This window comes from Diceros bicornis, chromosome 12 (assembly GCF_020826845.1).
Source record: "Diceros bicornis minor isolate mBicDic1 chromosome 12, mDicBic1.mat.cur, whole genome shotgun sequence".
Lineage (NCBI taxonomy): Eukaryota > Metazoa > Chordata > Mammalia > Perissodactyla > Rhinocerotidae > Diceros > Diceros bicornis.
The window spans coordinates 15,862,802-15,883,317 of record NC_080751.1 but is presented as its reverse complement, the minus strand read 5'-3'; the positions used below and the strand labels follow the sequence as shown (position 1 = coordinate 15,883,317).

General features: G+C 51.8%; 1 protein-coding gene across 4 annotated transcripts in view; it reads right to left on the bottom strand.

Annotated features, from left to right (window-relative positions):
* Nucleotides 1–20,516, bottom strand: part of SFXN5 (sideroflexin 5) — a 112,993-nt gene that overhangs the window by 31,667 nt on the left and 60,810 nt on the right. For 2 of the 4 annotated variants that reach the window (XM_058550953.1, XM_058550951.1), the window contains exons 10-11: nucleotides 11,123–11,213; nucleotides 6,766–6,828 (exon numbers count right to left, since the gene is read on the bottom strand). In XM_058550953.1, the coding sequence (XP_058406936.1) occupies nucleotides 6,766–6,828; nucleotides 11,123–11,213 (154 nt within the window). The remainder of the gene's footprint in view (nucleotides 1–6,765; nucleotides 6,829–11,122; nucleotides 11,214–20,516) is intronic. The other 2 variants (XM_058550954.1, XM_058550952.1) reach the window with 1 other exon arrangement.

Sequence of the window (20,516 nt, the reverse complement as noted above, 5' to 3'; positions counted from 1 at the left end):
GCAGAAATTGCCAAACCATAGATAGCTACCCTAAAGAAATGCTTGTCCATATGCACAAAGAGACATTTACAAGGATGTTAATTATAGCACTGTTTGTAAGAGCAAATAATTAGAAACAACCTAAATGTCCACCATTAGGAAACTCACACGGGAAGATCTCCAAGACAAACTTATATGAAAAAAGTACCGAGTATGTACAAGATTATTTACTGAATGTAAAACCCTGTGGCTGGTATACACACATATGTGTGTGCATAAATCCACAGGTAACATTTTGGGAGATTCACACTTCACAGAGCGATCCCCTTGGGAAGGAAACTAAATTTGGGAATTAGGGATTGTTGAAGGACTTCCACTTTTTTACCCTAAATTTTTCTATACTGTTTGCATTTTTATAATGAGAATATAATCATGCTTTATTTGTCTACAAAGTGAAATTGCCAAACTTCTTGAAGTAGATCATAAAAATGTTAAAGCCAGCAGGGATTGGTGTGACCTATTCATGGGTCCTATACATAGGTATCCATATGTCAGAAACTTTGTAAAGAAGCTGATTAACTTCAGGAATATTGTTTCCTTCAAGTAAAGAAAAAAAAGGAAACCACAAGTATATACAAATAGGAAATGCGGACAAAAAATTCCCAATATTCTTTTATATGCTTTGAAATTATACTGTCAATTTAAAAGGGGCTGAAAGGGTCAAGATTAGAGGCAGGGATTACAAAAAGCGGCGGTGGCCATAATGCTGTGTTTAACAACTAATGTCCAGAAGAGAATTGGAAAATGTGAAGAAGGCTGAGCCTCCAGCTCTGTGGTATTGAAGCAAGTGACATGGATTGAATACGTAGGGAATGCTTGTTTATTCCTTCAAATGAACATGAAATACAGTTCTCTCCTCTTCAGAAAGGCCATTATATTAATGCCTCTTATAACTGAGGCATCTTAGACTGAGAAATATGGTATTCGAAATCTATTTATGAATGATGCTATAATAAATAGGAAACTGAGGAAATATATTTATTATATATGACAAAGGGCTACTAATATTGCTCTATGGAGGGTCACTGACTCCCAATCTACCCCCAAAAGATTAGTCTAAACCAATTGTAATAATCCCACCCTTGCCGGTGGTTGATTTAGGAAGTGAGATGTGACCCATCCTAGCCAAGGGGGGATGTCTGCAGGGGACTTCTGGGAAAGGTCTCCTCCTAGCTCAGAAGAGGTGGCCTGTCCTCTGGGCAGTGGTGGGTCCTGGATGTGATGCCTGAATTGCTGCCGCCATGCTACAACCACAACGGGAGCGAGCCTGAAGAATCAGCTCCTTGCAGAGCAGAGAGATGGAAGAGCCCCGGCTGCCTCACTCAGGACTCGACCTTCATAAGTAACACATTCCTTTATTATTTAAGCCAGTTTGAGTCTGTTACTTTCAGCCAAAAATATCCATAAAATGTATACAGAGTTTTAAAAATTATTAAGGAAAACATACAGTGATTGAAATCAGAGAAAAATATTCAAGTAGGAATTCATAAAAGAAATATAAAAAAATCAATGAACGTGAACTCAATCGATAGATTTTTGAATCTAAGAAAAAAATCAATCTGTAGAAGTTCTTTTTTTTTTTTTTTTTTTTTGAGGGGAGAAGGGCACTCCTCACTTTTTATAATTTTTTTTATTTTTCCTCCAAAGCCCCAGCAGATAGTTGTATGTCATAGTTGCACACAATCTGTAGAAGTTCTTTACATGTTTTGGAGACTAATCCTTATTGGTTAGATGGCTTACAAACACCTATTTCAGGCGTATGGCTTGTTTTCCCATTTTGTTGATGGTTTCTTCAGTCACAGAGTTTAATATGTAGTCAAATAAGGAATCTTTTCCTCTCTGGTATACACTTTTTGTGTCATCAAGAAACTACCCCTACTCCAGTGTTCACCTCTGTTTTCTTCTAGGAGCTTTCATATTTTACTTTTCACATTTAGGTCTTTAATCTATCTGGAATTTATTTTTGTGTATGATACGAAAAAGGGATCTCCATCTTTCTCTCTCTCTTCTATTTGGAAATCCCGATGCTCAATAAAGTTAAGAAAAAGTTCTCAAGCATACTGGAAATTGGAAAATTGCAAATTAAAATGAGAAAAGAACTATTTCAGATGGACAAAAATTTTTAAAGATTGATAATACCAAATGTTGAAGAGCTGTCAAAGAGGATATAGGGAGGGCCAGCCCCGTGGCTTAGCGGTTAAGTGCGCGCGCTCTGCTGCTGGCGGCCCGGGGTTCGGATCTCTGGGTACGCACCGACGCACCGCTTCTCCGGCCATGCTGAGGCCGCGTCCCACATACAGCAACTAGAAGGATGTGCAACTATGACATACAACTATCTACCGGGGCTTTGGGGGAAAAATAAATAAATAAAATTATTTTAAAAAAAAAAGAGGATATAGGGAAACAAAAATTCAAACCCTAAAGGCAGAGTAAGAGCCAGTATGCTCATCTGGCAATATCTAGTGAAGCGAGAGACGTGCCCGCCCTCTGACATGGTCATTCCATTTCTAGGTACAGATCCCAGACTGGTGATTCTCAACACTGGCTGCACAACTGAACCCAAATCTGAGGAAGGGCCCAGAAAACCTCTGCCCTGGAGAAACTCCTACTCATGTGCACATGGACCCGTGTACGAGGTTGTTTAGTGCAGTCCTATGCATAATAATGAGAAACTGGAAACAACCGAAACGTCCCCAGTTAATCAACTGTGGAATAGTCATACAGTAGAATGCCTGTAGCAGCTGAAATGAAGGGATATGTATTAACATGGATAAATCTCAAAACCTCAATGAAAAGCAAGTTTTAAAAGGATATGTACAGGGCCGCTCCGTGGCTTAGTGGTTAAGTGCACACGCTCCGCTACTGGCGGCCCGGGTTCGGATCCCGGGCATGCACTGACGCACCACTTCTCCGGCCATGCTGAGGCCGCATCCCACATACAGCAACTAGAAGGATGTGCAACTATGACATACAAGTATCTACCGGGGCTTTGGGGGGCGGGGGAAGGATATGTACAGGGCCAGCCCCTGTGGCCTAGTAGTTAAGTTTGGCGTGCTTCGCTTCGGTGGCCCCGGGTTCAGTTTCCAGGCTAAGACTGACACCACTCTTCTGTCAGTGGCCATGCTCTGGTGGTGGCTCAGATACAAAAAGAGAAAGATTGGCAACAGATGTTAGCTCAGGGCGAATCTTTCTCAGAAAAAAAAAAAAAGGATGTGTACAGTACATTACAGTTACTGTAAATTAAAAAACACATAAACAATACAATTTTTGGTTTGTGGGTACATACACATAGGATACAATATAAAAATATAAATGGGGAGGATGCAAATCAACAGCCTTCCAGTCAGGAGAGAAGGAAGAATCAAAAAGGTTGACGGGTGCCGGCCGGGTGGCGCAGTGGTTACGTGCGCACTCTGCTTTGGCGGCTCGGAGTTCGCAGGTTCGGATCCTGGGCGCGCACTGACACAACGGATTGGCATCGGATGTTAGCTCAGGGCTGATCTTCCTCACACACACACACACACACACACACACACGCACAAAAAGATTGAGGGCACAGAAGGCTTTGGGTACGTCAAACTTTTTTTCTCTATTTCCTATAATATTCCATGTGTTTGAAATAATATTTCATAATTTTAAAAAAACAGGCACGGAATAAATTATTGTGGCTGTAAAAAGGATAAGTTGGAGTTTTATGACTGCCATGGAAAGACATCCAAAACTTATTGTGAGGTTAAAAAGCGGTTTACAGAACAGTATACACAGTAAGACCTCATTTGTATTAAATATATGTTTACACAGGCATATTTATATTAAATAGAGATATAACAAATGGGCAGAGATGCCGACACCTTTAGATATTTACTTGAATTTGGAGGGATATATATCAAACATTTCTGGGGAGAGAAGTAGGATTGTTTAACTTTATAATAATAATGTATTATCTGATAATCATATATTAGAAAAAAATAGAATCATTTTTATTAAACAAAAACATAAACACTCTACTTGAGCTACCATCCTGGCTCCAGACTGACACTGAACAAAGTTCCGTCAACTCCACTTCCTCCTCCCGCTCTCTCCCCCTCTCCTATTTTGTAGACAACATAGTTACATAGTAAACAATTCAAATCCTGTAAAGGGGTAAATAATAAAAACTAAGTCTCCTTCCAACTCCTGACCCTTAGCTTCACCCCCTCCCCACAGGCATCCACAGTAGCCAGGTTCTGAGTCCCTGCCGGACACAGTCTATGTATTTACAAGCAGATGTGTTTGTAAGCCACCACCTTAAACACACGTACACAAACACTCACACGCACATGAATCGCACCAGAATACAGCCCCTTTGCCTCTAGAAGAGTGATGATTATCAAATGGGGAATGTACATCCCAATATTTACTTGATTTCACGATATTCCCCATTATTCCCCCTGAGAGGCACTGCTATAGGGCACAGATTTTTCTTTTAAAAACTTGAGAATTTGGGGAGTTTCACAACCCACATTGAAGTGTCACAAACTCAGGATTGGCAATTTCTGGACTGAAAAATCAGCCTGTATATTTAGGTGTAGGCTGACTCTGAAGTTCAGGATCTCTTAATAAAAGGTTCCTGCTAACACATTCATCTTCTGGAAAATTCCTTTTCATCACAGCTGCTCCCTAGCTTGAGACTCTCCAGTGGTTCCCCATTAGCCATGAGACAAAGCTCGACCTCTCAGCTAATATCCAGGGCTGCAGAGCCCCCTCTCCCCTTCCCCTTCCCCAACAGGCCCGGCTCCTCCCACATCCCTAACCTCCCTTCCTGTCTTGTGCTTCTCCGCCTTCTCCACCTCTGGATTTCTCGAATTATAAAATCTCTGAATTGGAAGTCCATCCACTCAGCAAGCATTCACTGAGCACCTACTGTATGCCAGATCCTGGGCAAGCCACCTAGAAGCAGACGACTTGGTCACATGTGAGCGTCCCTCACACTTTTTGGGCCAGGCTGCTACACGGACACTTCCCTAACTCGGGGTCAGGCAGCTCATTCCAATAACAGTCAATTTTGCAAAAGATCCTGCTGCTCTTGTTGGGCTCCCACCTTTCAGTGCTACTTTTGATGTGTAGAGTTCAGAACTAAACAGAGTCCTTTGTTCTGGGCCCTCTATCTCCAGTAATGCAGCTGAAGTCCGAGGGAGCCTCATCAGAGCCACACACCCCACTGCGGGCCTATTCCAAGCATACAGCCCACGAAATCCCCCAGTCGTTATCCCAAGGACTCGGGCCAAGGAAGCTCTCAGGCCCCCACAACTTGTGCAGCTGCATTTTCTGACCAACAAGCCTCTATCAAACCTCGTGAGGTCGTGGATCCTGGTACTCACCCACGAAGTCACAATCACTGCCAAGTTGCTGTGCCTGCTCTTTGAATGTGACCCACAGTTACATGTGACAAAGGCAGTTACAAAATAACTGAAGGGGATGAGACTGAAGAGAGAGCCCTAGGACATTCCACCAGAGACCTCCCTCTGGCTGACTTAGCCCCACTGCCCCTTTCCTTGTGGGGCCTGACACACACCAGTCTGGAGCTGCCCCCAATTCTGGCACCAAACCCAGCCCACCCATCCTCCAGATCCAACCCAGAAGGGTTGGAGGATGTGCCCAGGATGACCTGGTAAGTGGCAGACCCATTGGTCATCCATCCTAGGCCTGCCATCTAAGAGTGGATGACAGTGTCAGCAAAAACTTATATAAGAAAACAGAACATTCAAAAAACAATTTTAAAAATGAAAAAAAAAACAACAAACAGAATAAATGTCTAAGAAGCCACAGAATGTGGTCACCAATGTCATCAGGGTGGGGTTCCACTATGGGGGCCCAATTTCAAACCTTTTCTGCCAAAGCACTCATTTGATCACCGAACAAACTAACATCGAACACTGACTGTGTGCCAGGCACGGAGTGGGTCTGGGGGTTGATGATGAATGAGATCCAGTCCCTGCCTTGGGGAGTTCACAGTCTAATGAGGGAGGCAGAGTCGGAAAGAAAATGGGCAGTTCCAAAATAGACACAGACACACACGGGGTGCTGTGCTCTAACCCTGATGAGGCTACCAGGGAAGGCTTCCTGGAGGAGATGGTGTCTGAACTGAGAAATGAAGGCCTGGCAGCCAAGGGAAGGCAGAGGGTGGGGCTGAGATAGTGGGGAAGAGCTGGGACTCCAGGCAAGCAGGGCCATGTACAAAGGCTGGGGGCCCAGCAACAGAGGCAGGAGGGGAGATCACAAGATTCACCACAGCTGCAATGGGGTACGAGCAGGGGCAAGACCAGGGGCCAGGCCTAGGAAAGGACTCGTGGGCCTCCAGAGGAGCCTAAGGGCTGTGGACACCACATTATCACTGACCTGGATGGAGGGAGCGTAAGTCATGCAGCCCAGGACCCAGCCAACACAGGCGCATCCTGCTGCCTTCTAATCACAGGGGATGAGGGACGGGAGAGGAGCAGGCCCAGACTGACCCTTGGGGCTTGGTCACATGGCTTGGCCACCTCCTGGATGGGGCAAGCAGGGCGGATTGAGCACCAAGGGAGGAGTGGTGAAGTGAGGGGGGAATCAATGACACCAAGATTCAAGTAGCCTTGGGGCAAAGGAGAGCATGGAGATGGGGGGGGGGCAGGAGTGGAGCACGTTGGTATGAACGAATAGAAGGCCTTCTCCCAAAGATTGCCCAGACATCCTAAGGAATGGACTCACTGGTGAACGCAGAGATTTTTTCACGGTGATGAAGTAAGCTGTGACCTTTAATGTAAGGGACTGCTGCAGACAGAACAGGAAGAAGTCAGTTCCCAGTGAAGGGAGGAGGAGGCTGGCATTTCCGGTCCAGGCAGGAAGCTTATTCCCTGTGAGAGGAGTTGGCTGGCTGGTGCGGAGGCTCAGGCCTCCTCCACCAGGTGCTTAGAGCCCAGATGGGGGTCTTTATTAGCACACGATGCTGCTTGTCCCCTGCTCTGTGGGGATTCAGGCAGGCAGCCTGGGGGTGACCTTCAGAGCCTCCTGCCCTCCCCCTGCACACACATACACAGAGCCTGGGTACACAGAGGTGCTTGCCAGGTGACATCTGGGATCCCCACCTCTCAGCTCCCAGCTGGAGCACCTGTCCTGCCCAGTCCTGACAGAGTGTGTCTACTCCTCCCGCCAGTGCCCCATCATGGCACCCGGGACCTGGCACGCCCTCCTGCTGGTCACCCGTCCCAGCCCCCACCCCAAGGCCTCCCAAGAAGGCTGTTTGTGGGGCTGCCTCCCCTGGAATGGACTCTGCTCACAGAGACTGGTGGCTGGACCTGGGGGTGTGTATTTTTCCAATGCCTCCTCGATTGACCTTTAATTACACTGTTTGCCCAGCTCCCCAAACCATTAACTTTCACCTCGCAGCAACCGCACGTCAATTAATGGAGGGCCTGCTCTGAGCTCGAGCTCCTGAACACAATTAAGCGTGACAGTCCACAAATAAGAAAGAACTGGAGAATTAATTAATGTCTAAACAAATTAATTACCAGTCCCCAATCGATTCTGATGCCAGCACACATGCTCCTGGGCTCACCGTCTCTCCTAACATCTCCGTGTATAAATAGAAACTGAGATTTCCCACGTGATCGCTGTTCTAGACCAGGGCAGAGCCAGGCTCTGAAACCACCTTGAGGGAGAGAAGGGGCTGCAGTGAGCGTCCTCAGGGCTTCCCACATACTCAGCACGCGCACGTGCACACGCTTCTGTTGCACACACATGCACACAACCCCGGCTCAAAAACCAGGGTGGACTTGGAGATGGAGCGCTCCTGGTGGGGCAGCGAGTAGCCCCAGCTGCCTCTGGACCACATTCCCCAGTTTCTCGGCCGCAGGGGTGAGGGGTTATCCAAGGGGGCTTGAAGTAGCCCTAGGCTGGGCCTGGGAGGCCTGGGCTTTGGCCAGCTCAGCATAACTTGCAGTAAGTCTTACTTTGTTTATTCTTCTGTAAAATGGGGATGGTTCACTCTGCCATAGGGTCCTCCCAGAGAATGAGGAGAGTTGAGGGGAAACAGAGGCCTGCTGGGGGAAATTGCAGAGCCCCTGGGAGTACTGGGCTCTGCCAACCCAGAAGAGGCATGCAGTGACTGTCATGGAGGTCCCACTGGGAAGGGGATGAAGTGGGGTCTGGTCCAAGGCCAGAGAGGGGTGGGAGTGGGAGAGTCAGGTGCGGGGACCAGGCGTCCTGTACCCAGAGTCTCAGGCCTCTCTCTTGGGCAGCGTGTGGGACCCAGTGAAGAGAGGTCTCCTCCCACCTAAGCAGGAGCAGCTGGGCAGAGCGGAGGGAAGAAGAAATTGCCTCCCAGGAGGCTCCTTATGCCCCAGACCTGAGTTCCCAGCCTGCCCAGGAATGAGGGAGTGAGGATGTGGCCTCTGAGCACAGGGCACACAGGCCCCTTCAGAATCCCCCTTCCCCTGAAGACCCCCTTCTGCTCCACCCCCCACCCCACACACATCCCAACAACCAGGGCTTAATCTGATCATTTCCATTTGCCTCAACCTACTTCCCGTGTGCACTCACGGCTCAGTGAGTCCCGTCTCCCCATCAGGCCAGGGGTCTGAAGGGACAAAGGACCCTCTACAAGGAAAAGTACGTCCTGAGCAAGCTTCTCGGTGGCCATAATGGTGGCTTGGCCCAGTCTGGCCTAGTCTGCTGTAGAAAGCAGGGTGAACACCTGGCAGGACCTAGGCCCTCCCAGCATGCAGCGGGGCTTAGAGATGCTCTAAGCCGGGGGATAAGGCGGAGGGAGGCCAAGTGCAGGGACTAGACGGTGGCCTGAGAGGACCAGGGGGCTTTTGAGCCCCTGGAGGGTGAGGGGCATGCTGTTCATCTAGTCCACCACTCTGTCAGTGTCGCCCACGGGAAGTGCCCATTTGCAGATGGGCCTGGGATGGACATCAGGTGCCAGAGAGACGGAAGTCTGCACGTCGGGGAGGAGAGACTGGGGCAGGGGGTAGAAGGCAGGCAGGTGCACCGCCAGGACTTGGGCAGCGGGCCTGAGGAAGCAGCCAGAAAGGGCCCACTTCTCTCACGATCCTGGTGAGCTAGGATTATCAAGGCTGTAAACCACACTGTGTGCAACCTGTGCAACTGGTGAGGGATGCATGGGATCTCAAGACCCCTCAACAGTGGCTGGACAGTGTGGCGGGCTGCAGGCTCCTCCCGGACAAGAAGACAGGAGAGGAATCAGTCTGGAGCCCAAAGAGGGACAGGTCAGAAAGCCTCAGGTGGGAATGGCAGAAAGGGTCAAACCCGAAAGCAGGTACCCTCCTCCTGAAGGAGCCCCAGAGAGGTTAAGACCATCCCCAAGGTCACACAGCAAGATGGCCAGCAGAGCAGGGCTGGAATGGGCCCCAGGCGAAGCACTTGTCTGAAGCTTGACTCAAGGACAGATTACATCTCGGCTGAGACCGAGATCCAGTCCAGTGCAGCTGAGAGCCGCCCCCTTCTCAGGCTGCATCTGACCCTCCCGCCTGGGATGGCGAGGAACGTGAGATTGGCGGCTGTGTTCGCTCAATTAGGCCCCTTAACAAAGTCAGATCTAAAGAGTTATTCCATTAATGGCCCGTGCCAGAAATAGCTGAGGGTTCATTAAAAGTGTGGAGTTGCTATAGCAATTATCTGGGTCGGCTGAGGCTCAGCCGGGCGGTTGGTCCTGGGAGTTCATTAGCCTCTGGGCCATCGAGGGGGTGGCGCTGCCCAGTAATGATCTCCCACCTTCTCATGGGGGCTTTTCATGTGCTTCAAAGCACTTTCCTATGAACGGAATCTGGTCTGTGGTCTCATTTGATCCTCCCACAGCTCTGGGCTGTAGGAAGGTAGGTACCGGTGCCCCCATCATACGGATGGGGAAGCCGAGCTGGAGGTGAAGAACGGGGTGGGGACTGTGAGCCTGGGTCTGACCCCTGGCTCTTCAGACTGAGCCTTGGCACGAGGGAGGTCCCAGGACCTCAAGCCCCTCCTGGGCCGGCCCCCATCTTTGTCCTCCAGCATCAGAGGGGAACTCAGGTCAGGGTTCAGGCACTTCTCATACTTCTCTTTTGAAGACTGACTGCGGACTGCCTTGCGTTTCTTTCCACGTTGTTTATTTTTTTTTTATTTTTAAAAAACTTTCCACTGCGGTGCCCTCTCCCCAAACAAGGCATAGGCTTCTTAAGAGCCAGGCGAGGCTTTGCGGGATCCCCAGGGCTGTGAGCTCAGAGACTCCAAGACCAGCAAGGACTCGGCTGAAGGCAAGCAAAGTCCCCTCTGCACACATGCGTTCACCCACAATTGCCTGAATAGGGGTGGGGGCCCCAAAAACCTAAAGGGATCACAATACCCAGAGACTTGAACACTAGACTAGCAGGAGCTCTGGAGCTCCTTTTGTGCCAGGAACCCCTGTGTACCCCTCTCTGAATAATGTCTCTAAATGCATAAAACAAAATACATAGGATTATAAAAGGATTATATTTAATAAGTTATCAAAATATTTTCTCAATTGTGATATAGTAATAGATGTGCTTTTTAACAAATGAATTGAAAAAGAAGATCTACCAGTGGATCGGTTAAATATCATAGTTTTGAATTAGTGTTGAGCATAACTGATATTTTAGGATCTCTGTGACAACCATAATGTGACATGAAAATATCTATGATTTCTATTGGTGACAAAGCCACAGGTCTTGCTTGTTACTGTGGTTTGCTGCCTACATTCACAATGGAAGGAAATGTTAAATTTCAGTCAGAGGTTAATATAAATATTTTCCCCAGCCAAGTTCACAGGATTCACTACATTCTATCTACTGACCCTTTGGAGGTCTGGGGGCCCCAGATTGAGAATCCCTGTGCTAAAAGCAGAATCTGGGCACAGAGCTGGTCAGCAGGGCCCCTGTCACCCTTATGTCTATCTACACATGTTTTGTTCCAGCTCCCGCAGCCAGGAGACCCCTGGTGTCAGGAGTGGTGCGGAGGGGCAGACCTGTAGCCCTGCAGCCCTGCACGCCCAGGCGTGGTGCACGCATGCCCCTGCACATGAGCACGGACCTCCGCACCGTGCAAGTCTTACCTACGGCGGGGAACGGCACAAACCTCTGCACGAGAAGGCGGGTGGCCGGGGTGAACTTGTTGGCTTTCTGCACCAGGACATTAAGGCCCACCTTAGAAAGAGAAGAGAGAAAGTGCGTGGTGCTCAGCGGCCTGTGGCAGGAATGGCTGGCTGGAGAAGAGGGAGGGGCGCTGCCTTCCCCCACATCTGCGCCCCAGACCCCTAATCCTCAATGTCACCTGATGTTGCAGAGCTCCAGTGTGGCTATTCAAAGCCACAGGCATCCCAGTTAACCGGCCCATGAGAAAGAGGGAGAGGTGAAAACATCAGCTACACACACACACAAAATCTCTCTGGGGAGGGGAAAAGGGATGGTGGGGGTATCGCTGTTAGAAGAACACACAATCTGCAAATCAACGAAGTTTAGGAAAGCTTCATTCCCACCCCAGCCTTTAAGCACCACCTTTCTGAGGCCCCATTGTGGGCCCAGGCACGGGCCTGGCCAGACCATGAGGGCTCAGAAGAGGGAGATCCTGCCCACAGGTGGCTGCAGGGCTAAGCCAAGCAGCCCAGAGCAGGACGGGGTGTGCAGTGGGCATCCTGGGCTCACTGCCCGTCTTCACCCAGACCCCAGATCCCCTCACCCAGCCCAGGACATCGGGCACCCCCTCGCCTTTGCCTTGGGCCACTTCCCTCCAGTCCATCCCCCGTCTTTCTAGAACACAGGTCCAATCACATCCACCACCACCAGCTCTTCCCCACGACCTGTGCAAGCACATATCATCTCCTCCACGCAGCAGTCGGCCTCCATAACCTCAATCCCACTCCCCCAGCACCCCATGTTCTCCCTCCATGAGTCCAGTCCACGCTCATGGGTGTGATGCCCCCGCCAGACTGGGAGGGAGGGGCTGTGCCACTTTAATCTTTGCATGCCCAGCACTAGGGCGATGGACGGCACGTGGTGCATGCAAGTACCCTGTGACTGAGGAATGAATGCATGAACCAACAAATAGACGAACGGATGGAGAGATCAGCAAAGACTGGAAAGAGGGCTCCCTGGAGGAGGGGAAGGTGGGACAGTCCAGGCAGAGGAAAAGGACCTGTTGGTGGGGAAAACATCGTGCGCACAGGCGTGGAGAGAGACAAGGCAAGATGCATGTGGCCAGCCCAGAAGACGGAGGCATAGAGGCCTCTGCTCCACCACACTGAGGCCAGAGCCAGCCCCTGCCCTGTAGATCTTCCCTGGGAGGAGGGGCAGCAGGGCTGCCGCAGGACTCTTGGCCTGAGGGGGCCTGGGGCAGCCTGCTCCGCTCTGGCCCCAACCTCCTGGGTTGCTGGGGAAGATGCAGAGCCTCAGGAAGGCCTCCAGTGCTGCTGGGTGCCTGTAGCAGTCAAAACAGGGCACGGCACAGCAGGAATGGCCCGAGAAGACAGGAAGTGCCAGCCCACCAGCCCCTGGGCAGCCCAGGGCCCCACGGAGCCGGAGTGCTGCCCCAGGTCTAACCCAGGCTGGGCTCTGGGGTGCCTGGCCTCCATGTGAGGCCTCCAGCTGATGCTCAGAGTCCAGTCCTTGTCCACTCTGCTTGCTCAAGGGAAGGCAGGGAGGCTGGGAGATGCGTGGCAGCTTGGACATCCTTCAGTGGTACAGCAGGGCAGGCTGGGGAGCTGCCAGCCCACACAGGCTCTGCTGCCCCTGCCACGCAGATGGAACTCAAGTCCAGGTCTCCCCAGCTCTCAGCAGTGAGTGACTGTCTATTTCTGTGACAAAAAATACCGGGGAACATGTTTCTAGAGAGTGCAGAGAGGGAAAGTGTGGATGGAGGCCGGAGGACACGCAGGCGGGCATTAGTGGTGGAGAAGACGAGGAGGAAAGGGGCGCGGGGAGATGCCAGGCCATGTACTGAGAATGTCACATGAAACATCTTAATTAAATCCCCACAAGGCTTTTAGATAGGGCGTGTTGCCCCTTTTTACAGATTCAGAGAAGTTCAGACAGGTTCAGAGAAGTTAAGTAACTTCGCCCAAGGACAGACAGCTGTTACGAGTCAGGTAAAGCCAGGATTTGAACCCAGGGTCTAATTCCAAAGCTTTGCTCTTTACTGCTGTGTTATTTACTTTCCAATTGTCTTCCATCTCAATGAGGAGTGGCTTATTGTGGGACATGCCATTTTCTTTTTAAGACATGCCATTTAAAACTGGCTGTTTGCATAGCAAAAGCCTCCCTAAAAAGACTGCTTAGGGCTGGGGCCCAGAAAGTGGAAAACGGAAGGGAGCTCCTGTCAGGGAAGAGAGGGCCCTTGAACCGTACCCCCTTCCCGCACCCCCCCGCCCCCAGCTAGAAACCGTTCTGGGTTCAAAACCCCCCTCATTTGGAAAGATGCAGGAGGTGCTGGAGGAGTGGGAAGCAGGAGCCCTCTGAGAAGCCAGCAGGCAACTCGGGCCCTTCCCCCCGCAGCCTCCTGGGGGTGGCAGAGCCTGAGTGCGGAGGAAGGAGGATGGTGGTCATCCTTTGTAGCAAACAGTCAGACTTGCCCCTGCCCTCAAATCTTCCCCTCCCTGGCCAGCTCTTCTTCCCTCTGGCTAGGATGGCACAGTGCAGAGTGAGTGACCTAGCCTGTCTCCCCGACCCCAAGTGAGAGCCCAGCATAGGGAGGAGGAAAGAAGACAAAAAACAATGTCCAGTGTCTTTTGGCCTCCCCTTCCCGAAGTCCACCGGGGTCTCCCCAACACAGGTGGGGTGAGATTTAGTGAGGCACAAGCATGTTTCTGAGAGCATGGCCCACAGGCCCAAGCCCAAGGAAGGAGCTAGGGACCAACAAAATGGGGAGAAGGGGAGGAGCTGGTGAGGTCACCCCGCCCACCCACCGATGATGGGCCTGGGGGCAGGAAGGCATGAACACAGGGATGGCAAGTGGCCACTCATCCTTGCTCCTCCCACAGTTCCCAACCCAGGCCTTACTGTCCCAGCAGCCAGGATGGCCACAGCCCGGGAAGGAACCCAGGGTGGGCCGCAGCCTGGGAGCTGGGAGCCCGTCTGTTCTGGTTCCTTGGGGGCCCTTTGGCCTGGAACATTTGGTGGAGCCCATTAAAATTAAAAAGCCAAGTGGCTGGTGGCTCCGAATGCCAGCTCATTTTCCCTGGCATGGTGGGTCCTGTTTAAGGGAACCAGCTGGCATTAATGGCACACAACTCATCACGAACAGCAGCTAGCGATCAGAAAAATCTGAGCTAATAATCGGGTTCGGGAAAGATAATGAGATATGGAACAATCACTGCTGAGGGTCCCCCAGGGTCTGTTTTAACAGCCTCCAAATAAGCCACAAAATAGAAATTAACCAAACAGGGGCTCCATTTCGGCGGAGGGGAAAACAAACAGGGTGTGGATTTTGCACCAGAATTCCCCGTGTGGCCAGCACATGAGGGTCCTGGGAGAAGCAAAAGCCCAGGACGGGTGGGACATCAGCAAAGGCCTGGGGAAGCAGTGGACTTCTCTGGCCACTTCTCTCCAGCTCTGGCTCCCAGGCCCTTATATTTGCCACTGGTGGCTGACAGGAGCAGAGGAAGAGGAGGGAAGACTAGCTTCCTGACAATCTCCCGCAGTGAGGCCAAGTGCTGACCAGCCCCAAGAACTGGGGTGGGGTGGGAGCTCCATGACACAAGAGCTTCAGCGCCATGAGCTATGTGGCTGATAGCTGTATCCTTAAGGATCAAGGACTTCCAGGCCAACAGCAGCCCAATTTCTGCAAGGTCAGCAAGGAGACACCAGCTGGGACTTTAGCAATGCATGCAGCCGTCTCTCCCCCAAGCCTACTCCATCCCATACATCCAATCCCCTGAGGGATGCCTTTATTTTGATGGGCTTCAGGCACCCCACGTTCACACGCCCTGAATGAAAGTTATCTTGCTCTTCCTCACCACACCTGTCCCCCTCCCCCAGTCCCAGCTCCTCATGCTGGAAACCTAGGTGTCTTCCCTGACGGGAGCCGCTCCTGCCGCACATCCAGCCCATCACGCAGAGCTACCTGTTCTATCTGCTGGATATCCTGAACGCAGCTACTTCTCTCTCTCTGCTCCCACCGCTTAGCTGAAGCGCCCGTTACCTCTCCCTGGACAACTGACCCTTCTAGCTCAGCTCCCTGCTTGCCCTCTTGCTCTGCTCCAGTCCACTCTCTACACAGCAGCCAGAGTGCTCCTCTAAAAATGGATACCAACTTGAGCAAGACCTTTCAGCGGCTTCTCACTGTACTTACAGACCCACACGGCCCCGTGTGACTGCCAGGCTGTGCTTGCAAGGCTCCAGCCACCTCGCCATCGCCCTGCTCCTCCGATGAGCCAATTCTCTCTCTCCTTTCCCTCTCTCCCTCCCTCTCTCCCTGGGCCTTCAAGCACTGCCCCTCTCTCAGCCTCCTCACTTTTCCACTTGACTGTCAGACCCTCAGAGAGGCCTCCTCTTCACTCAGGGCTCCTCTTGTAGTCTCTCACGGAACCTGGAACTCCTTCCTCCGCGGACCTATCACAGTCTCTAAGTATATATTTATTTACCTTCTTAAAATGTTGAGAATCAAAGTAATACATGTATATGATTGAAAAACTGAATCATACAGGAATGTTTCTCACCTGTGGATTCTATACTAAACATCCGTCTCTCTCAGTAGGCCCCAAGCACTGGGCACAGGGCCTGTGTCTCGCTTATTCCTCATGGAATTCCTGGTGCCTGGTAAAATGAGTAGGTGCTTAATAAATGTTTCTAGAATAAATCAGGTGAATGATTTCTGAGGCAGGAAAAAAAAGGAGACTTGTCTTGTGCGGTCACTGCTGGCCACCTCAGCAAACGCAGGTCTAGGGGCTGGAGGCTGCATGCACGGGTCCAAGTCCACCTGAGTGGTGGCTCATCCTCTCTGCCAGGAGGAGGGGCCTTAGGGGGTGCCCCAAGGTCCATGAGGGCTTCTGGGAAAGGAGACTCCTGACTGAGCCCTGAAGGGTGAGTAGGAGGCAGCCAGGGTAAGAAGGGAATGGGGCGCAGCAGAGCTTCAGAAGCACGAAATACCAGGTTGTCTGCAGCCGGCTCTGTGGACTCTACTGGTGCCTGCCATAAGAGGGTCCAAGAGACCCTGGAGAACAATGGAGACCAATGCCTGAAAGGAGGGATGGCACGAGGTCAGAATTTAGATCCACCCTTGGATGGTGGATAATGCAACGAAATGGTCAGGGGTTTGTGTGGGCCCTGCAGGGCCCAGCGCTAGGGCAGGTCAAGGAATCTTTGAGGTACCAAAAATGCCCACCAGAGGGCACTCATTGTAGAAGAAAACTCTTGGTAACCAATTGGACCCATGACCCTCTGTGGAGGTGAATTGTCCTGCAACCCCAGTGAGCCTGTTGAGAAAAGGGCCAAGGTGGCTGGGACAGAGCCATGCATAGGCTAAAATGCCAGTCAGTTCCAACTGCGCCTGAGTGGCTTGTTTGCTAGCAACAGCGACCAACCCTGACCCCTGCACCATGTCCCACAGGGACCTGCTGACCACCCGCTGGAAAAACAATTACATCGGACCCCTTCCATGTAGGAGGGGACAAAAACTTGTCCTACCCAGAATAGATGTGGAGCTGACATCCGTGTTGGACTTGCCACTGCCAGCATTACCATCTGCAGACTTCCGGAACTCTTTAGATTCTGCTACAGGGTCCAAGCAATGGGCCCTTCAACCCAGACCCCACTCATAGTAAAAGCAGTGAGACAATAGTCTGGTCCAGAATTCTTAGGCTGTCACCCCCCTACCTCCATCAAGCCCAAAGAAGAACAGTAGGGCCTGAGGGACACCCAGGACCACAGAGAACGCCCTGAGGGACACCCTCAACCACAGAGCCAACCAGGTGTGGTCTTGCAGGAGGCACGGCATGCTCTGGATCAGGGACAAATATATGCTGCTGAGTCGACTTTGGCCAGAAAACACGGGCCCGGGAACCAAGTGTGAAGGTGGGCGGAGGGTCTAACCCCCTTACGCCTAAAGAGTCACTCGAAAATTTTTTCCAGTCCCCATTGTTTTCGGGGTAGCCGGGGAGGGACTTGTCTACCAGGGATGGTAACAGATCTTTCAACCTGGAAGCCAAGAACACTGGGTCCTTTTAAGCAGAATAGTGTGTGATTAAGCCTGGGTTTGAATTCCAGCTCTGTCACTAACTTCACCTCTGTGCCTCAGTTTCCTCATTTGTAAAATGGAGATGGAACCTCAACAGTGCCCAGCACATGGCAGGCATTCCATAAGTGTTAGCCATTATGACTACTGTGATTATTTTCCCATCTGACTATCACAGGGACGTGGAGCTGCCAGGAAGCAATGGGAACTGGGAGGGGTGCAGCTCAAGGATCCCCTGGGACACCTCCTTGTACTCAGTGTCTAGTAAAGGTTAACAGACAACCACTGCATCCTATACAGAAAGGGCCCCCAGGCCCAGACCCTTTGGGAACAGAGGTTGGCACTGCCCCAACAGGGGAGTCCTCGGCCAGCTAGGCCCTGGCTGAAGGTAAAGGGTGTGAGAAGCAGGCATGGAGCGCCTCTCATACTCTGACCCCACAACCCGCTCCTGACCAGTCCTGTAGGACTTGAGGCTTGAGCCTTCCTCTCCAGCCGAGGTCCACTCTCATCCAGGATCCTGTGTCCCTGAGGGTGGTCCATCTGCTGGGCTTGCCAATCTCCCCCTTCTCCAGCCCACTTCTGCCTGCACCCCCTGTGACGCCCCAGGTCCCTGAGCCCACGCAGGGGTTGCGGGCATGGCTCCCTGACTCCTGAGCGAGGCCCTCACAGTACTCCACGACTGCCAGCGCCTGCTATTCCCCCGCTTCATCATCACCTCCTCACCATCACTCCTCACACGGCAGCCACACTTATTTTCCGACAGCTTCTGGAATGTGTCATGCTCTTCTTCTCCTGTGTGCCTCTTCATGTGCTGTGCCCTCTATCTGGAACACACAGCCCTGCCTTTGGCTCTCTCTGGTCTGTCTTAAAGGAGTCAGCCTTGTGTGAATTAGGGGCCCCTCTCCTGGGTCCCACCACACCCAAGGGTCACCTTCATCATAATTCTGGTTATACCACAGAGGATCCCCAGCTTCCCCTCTCAGCATCTTGAAGGACACTCCAGTCTGTGCATCTGCATCTCAGCATCTGCACAGTGCCTGGCACATATGCACCCCTGAAGGGAGTGAATGCGTCCCACCCTCGCGGAGCCAGGCCCAGCGGGGGCTGACCACAGAAGTGCTCAGCGCGAATTCCCAAACTAAAACAGTGAGGGCTGACGGCGGCTTCCTTTGTTAAAAGACAGCAAACTGCTAGACTTCAAAAATAACTTAAGATGAAATTTCTTTTTTATTCTCGAGCAAGAAGCCAGACATTGCCAAATCTATTTAGAGGGTTCACCAAAAGCTGCTAACCCCACACTGGTGGTCCCACAACCAGCATGAGACTCCATTTGGGGGCACGCAGACCGGGGGTCTCTGATTCTGGGGGTTGCTGGCCAAGGTCAGGGGGCTCTGGTAAGAGGCGAAAGGGGCTCTGCAGGGTTCAGAGAGGAGGCTGGACGCCGAGGGCCTGGCCTCCACCCCAGCTCATCCTCAGTCCCTGGGACCTGCCCTCGGCCTGTCAGCCCCCATCCATGCCGCCTGCTTGCAGGGACTCGTTTTAATTAATGCCAGAGCCGGGCCAACCACTGGGGCCGTGACACTTGTTTGCAGGTCATCTCCTCCTAACAGGCTCACCCTGGGAGGGGATTTATCACTAATTGAAGCAGAGATCAGTTAATGAGGCCGCGGGGCCCGGGGTTCAAGAGAACAAGGGAAAGGAAAATAAAATAAAGCCTCTTTCTTTGGAGGTTTTGTGATTTACACACACAAAAGAAAAGCAAGCAAGCTGCAGATTTTCCAAGTCAGAAACTCCACTCCATCTGCCGGAGTTAGACCCTCACTGTGTGAAGACGTCAGGCTGAGGGACGCCGCCACCGCTGAGACTGCGGGATGGAGGGAGAGGGGCCTCCTGAGGCCGGTAATCAATCAGCAACCTAATTAACAAGTATTTATGGAGCAGTGCTCCATGGCCCCCTCTGTGCGGGAGAAGACACAGGGCCTGTCCCCGATTAACTTGTAATCCAGTGAACAATGAGAGGACAAGACGTGGCGTAACTGAGTCAGTATGTGGGAAGGACAGAAGTTTCTAGAACTTAGGGCAAGGGGAGAATAGGATGGGCTAGTGTGGTCAGGGAAAACCTCCTCAAGGGGCTCTGCAGCTAGGCAGGGAGGAGGAAGGAGCGTGTTCCCGGCACAGGCACGGCCCCTGGGGGCTGTGACAGCCCAGCATGAGGCCCCCAGTCCCTGCGGGTGAGACCCTGGCTCTGAGAGCCCTGGAGGGCCCCAGGTCCCTAGTAACTCTGCGGCCTGGGTGTCAGAACCCCCACCCCACAATCTGGGCTAGCTTTGGCCTTACTTTGTTGGGATGGAATGATTGAGGGCCTCCTGAGTGGGACAGTGAGGACTGGGGACACAGAGAGCCCGGGGCCCTGGGAAGAAGCCGTGTTCCCATTCCCGGAGCTCCAGGCCTGCAGGAGGAGGATGTCCCACAGGGACATTGATCCCCTTCACTCAAGCCCTTCCCAGCCAGGGCCCTTAGATATTCTCGCTGTATGGTTCCCCCCTCCCGGCTCCTCCCCATCTCACCCTTAAATCCCAAAGAAGGAAAATGGCATCTTCAAGCTGCTAAAACAGGCAGAGCCATCGGCTCCTCTTGTCATAAGGAGCAAGAAGGAGGTGACAGAGCCCTTTCCTCTCTTGCAGAAGAGCCCCTAACCTTGGTCAGCAACCTCCCCAGAATCAGGGATCCCCAATTTGTACGACCCCAAATGAAGTCTCATGCTGGGTTGCAGGACCACCAGGGTGGGGTTAGCAGTCTCCTGATGAGCCATCTAAATAGATGTGGCATTGTCTGGCTTCTTGCTTGTGGTAAGACATAAGGATTTAGGGAAGGGGAGCAATTTGGGACATGAAATGGGGACCCCCCCACACACCTAACTGCTATTTGGAGGTGACCTGGTCTACGCAGGAGCAGAGTCAATGACGCCATTTCAGAACAACCTCAAATCCCGACTTTAGAAGAAGACTGAAACAAGTGATGGTGTGTGGTACAATGGCTTAGCATGTCCTGCTCTCGGCTGGAGTGGGCAGCCCTTCATATTACCCACGGGCACTGCCTCCCCTCCCACCTGCTTTCCAAAATCTGGAGCACCAGTCTGTGCCCTCTCTATTGAAGTGTCACTAGGATCTACTCTCTTCTCTGCCTAGAAAGCCCGCCCTGACGGTCCACCCACAGAAACTTCTGTCTCCCACACTCCTGGCCTGGCCCTGACCCTCACACAAGGTCTGGCCCAAGACGCTGGG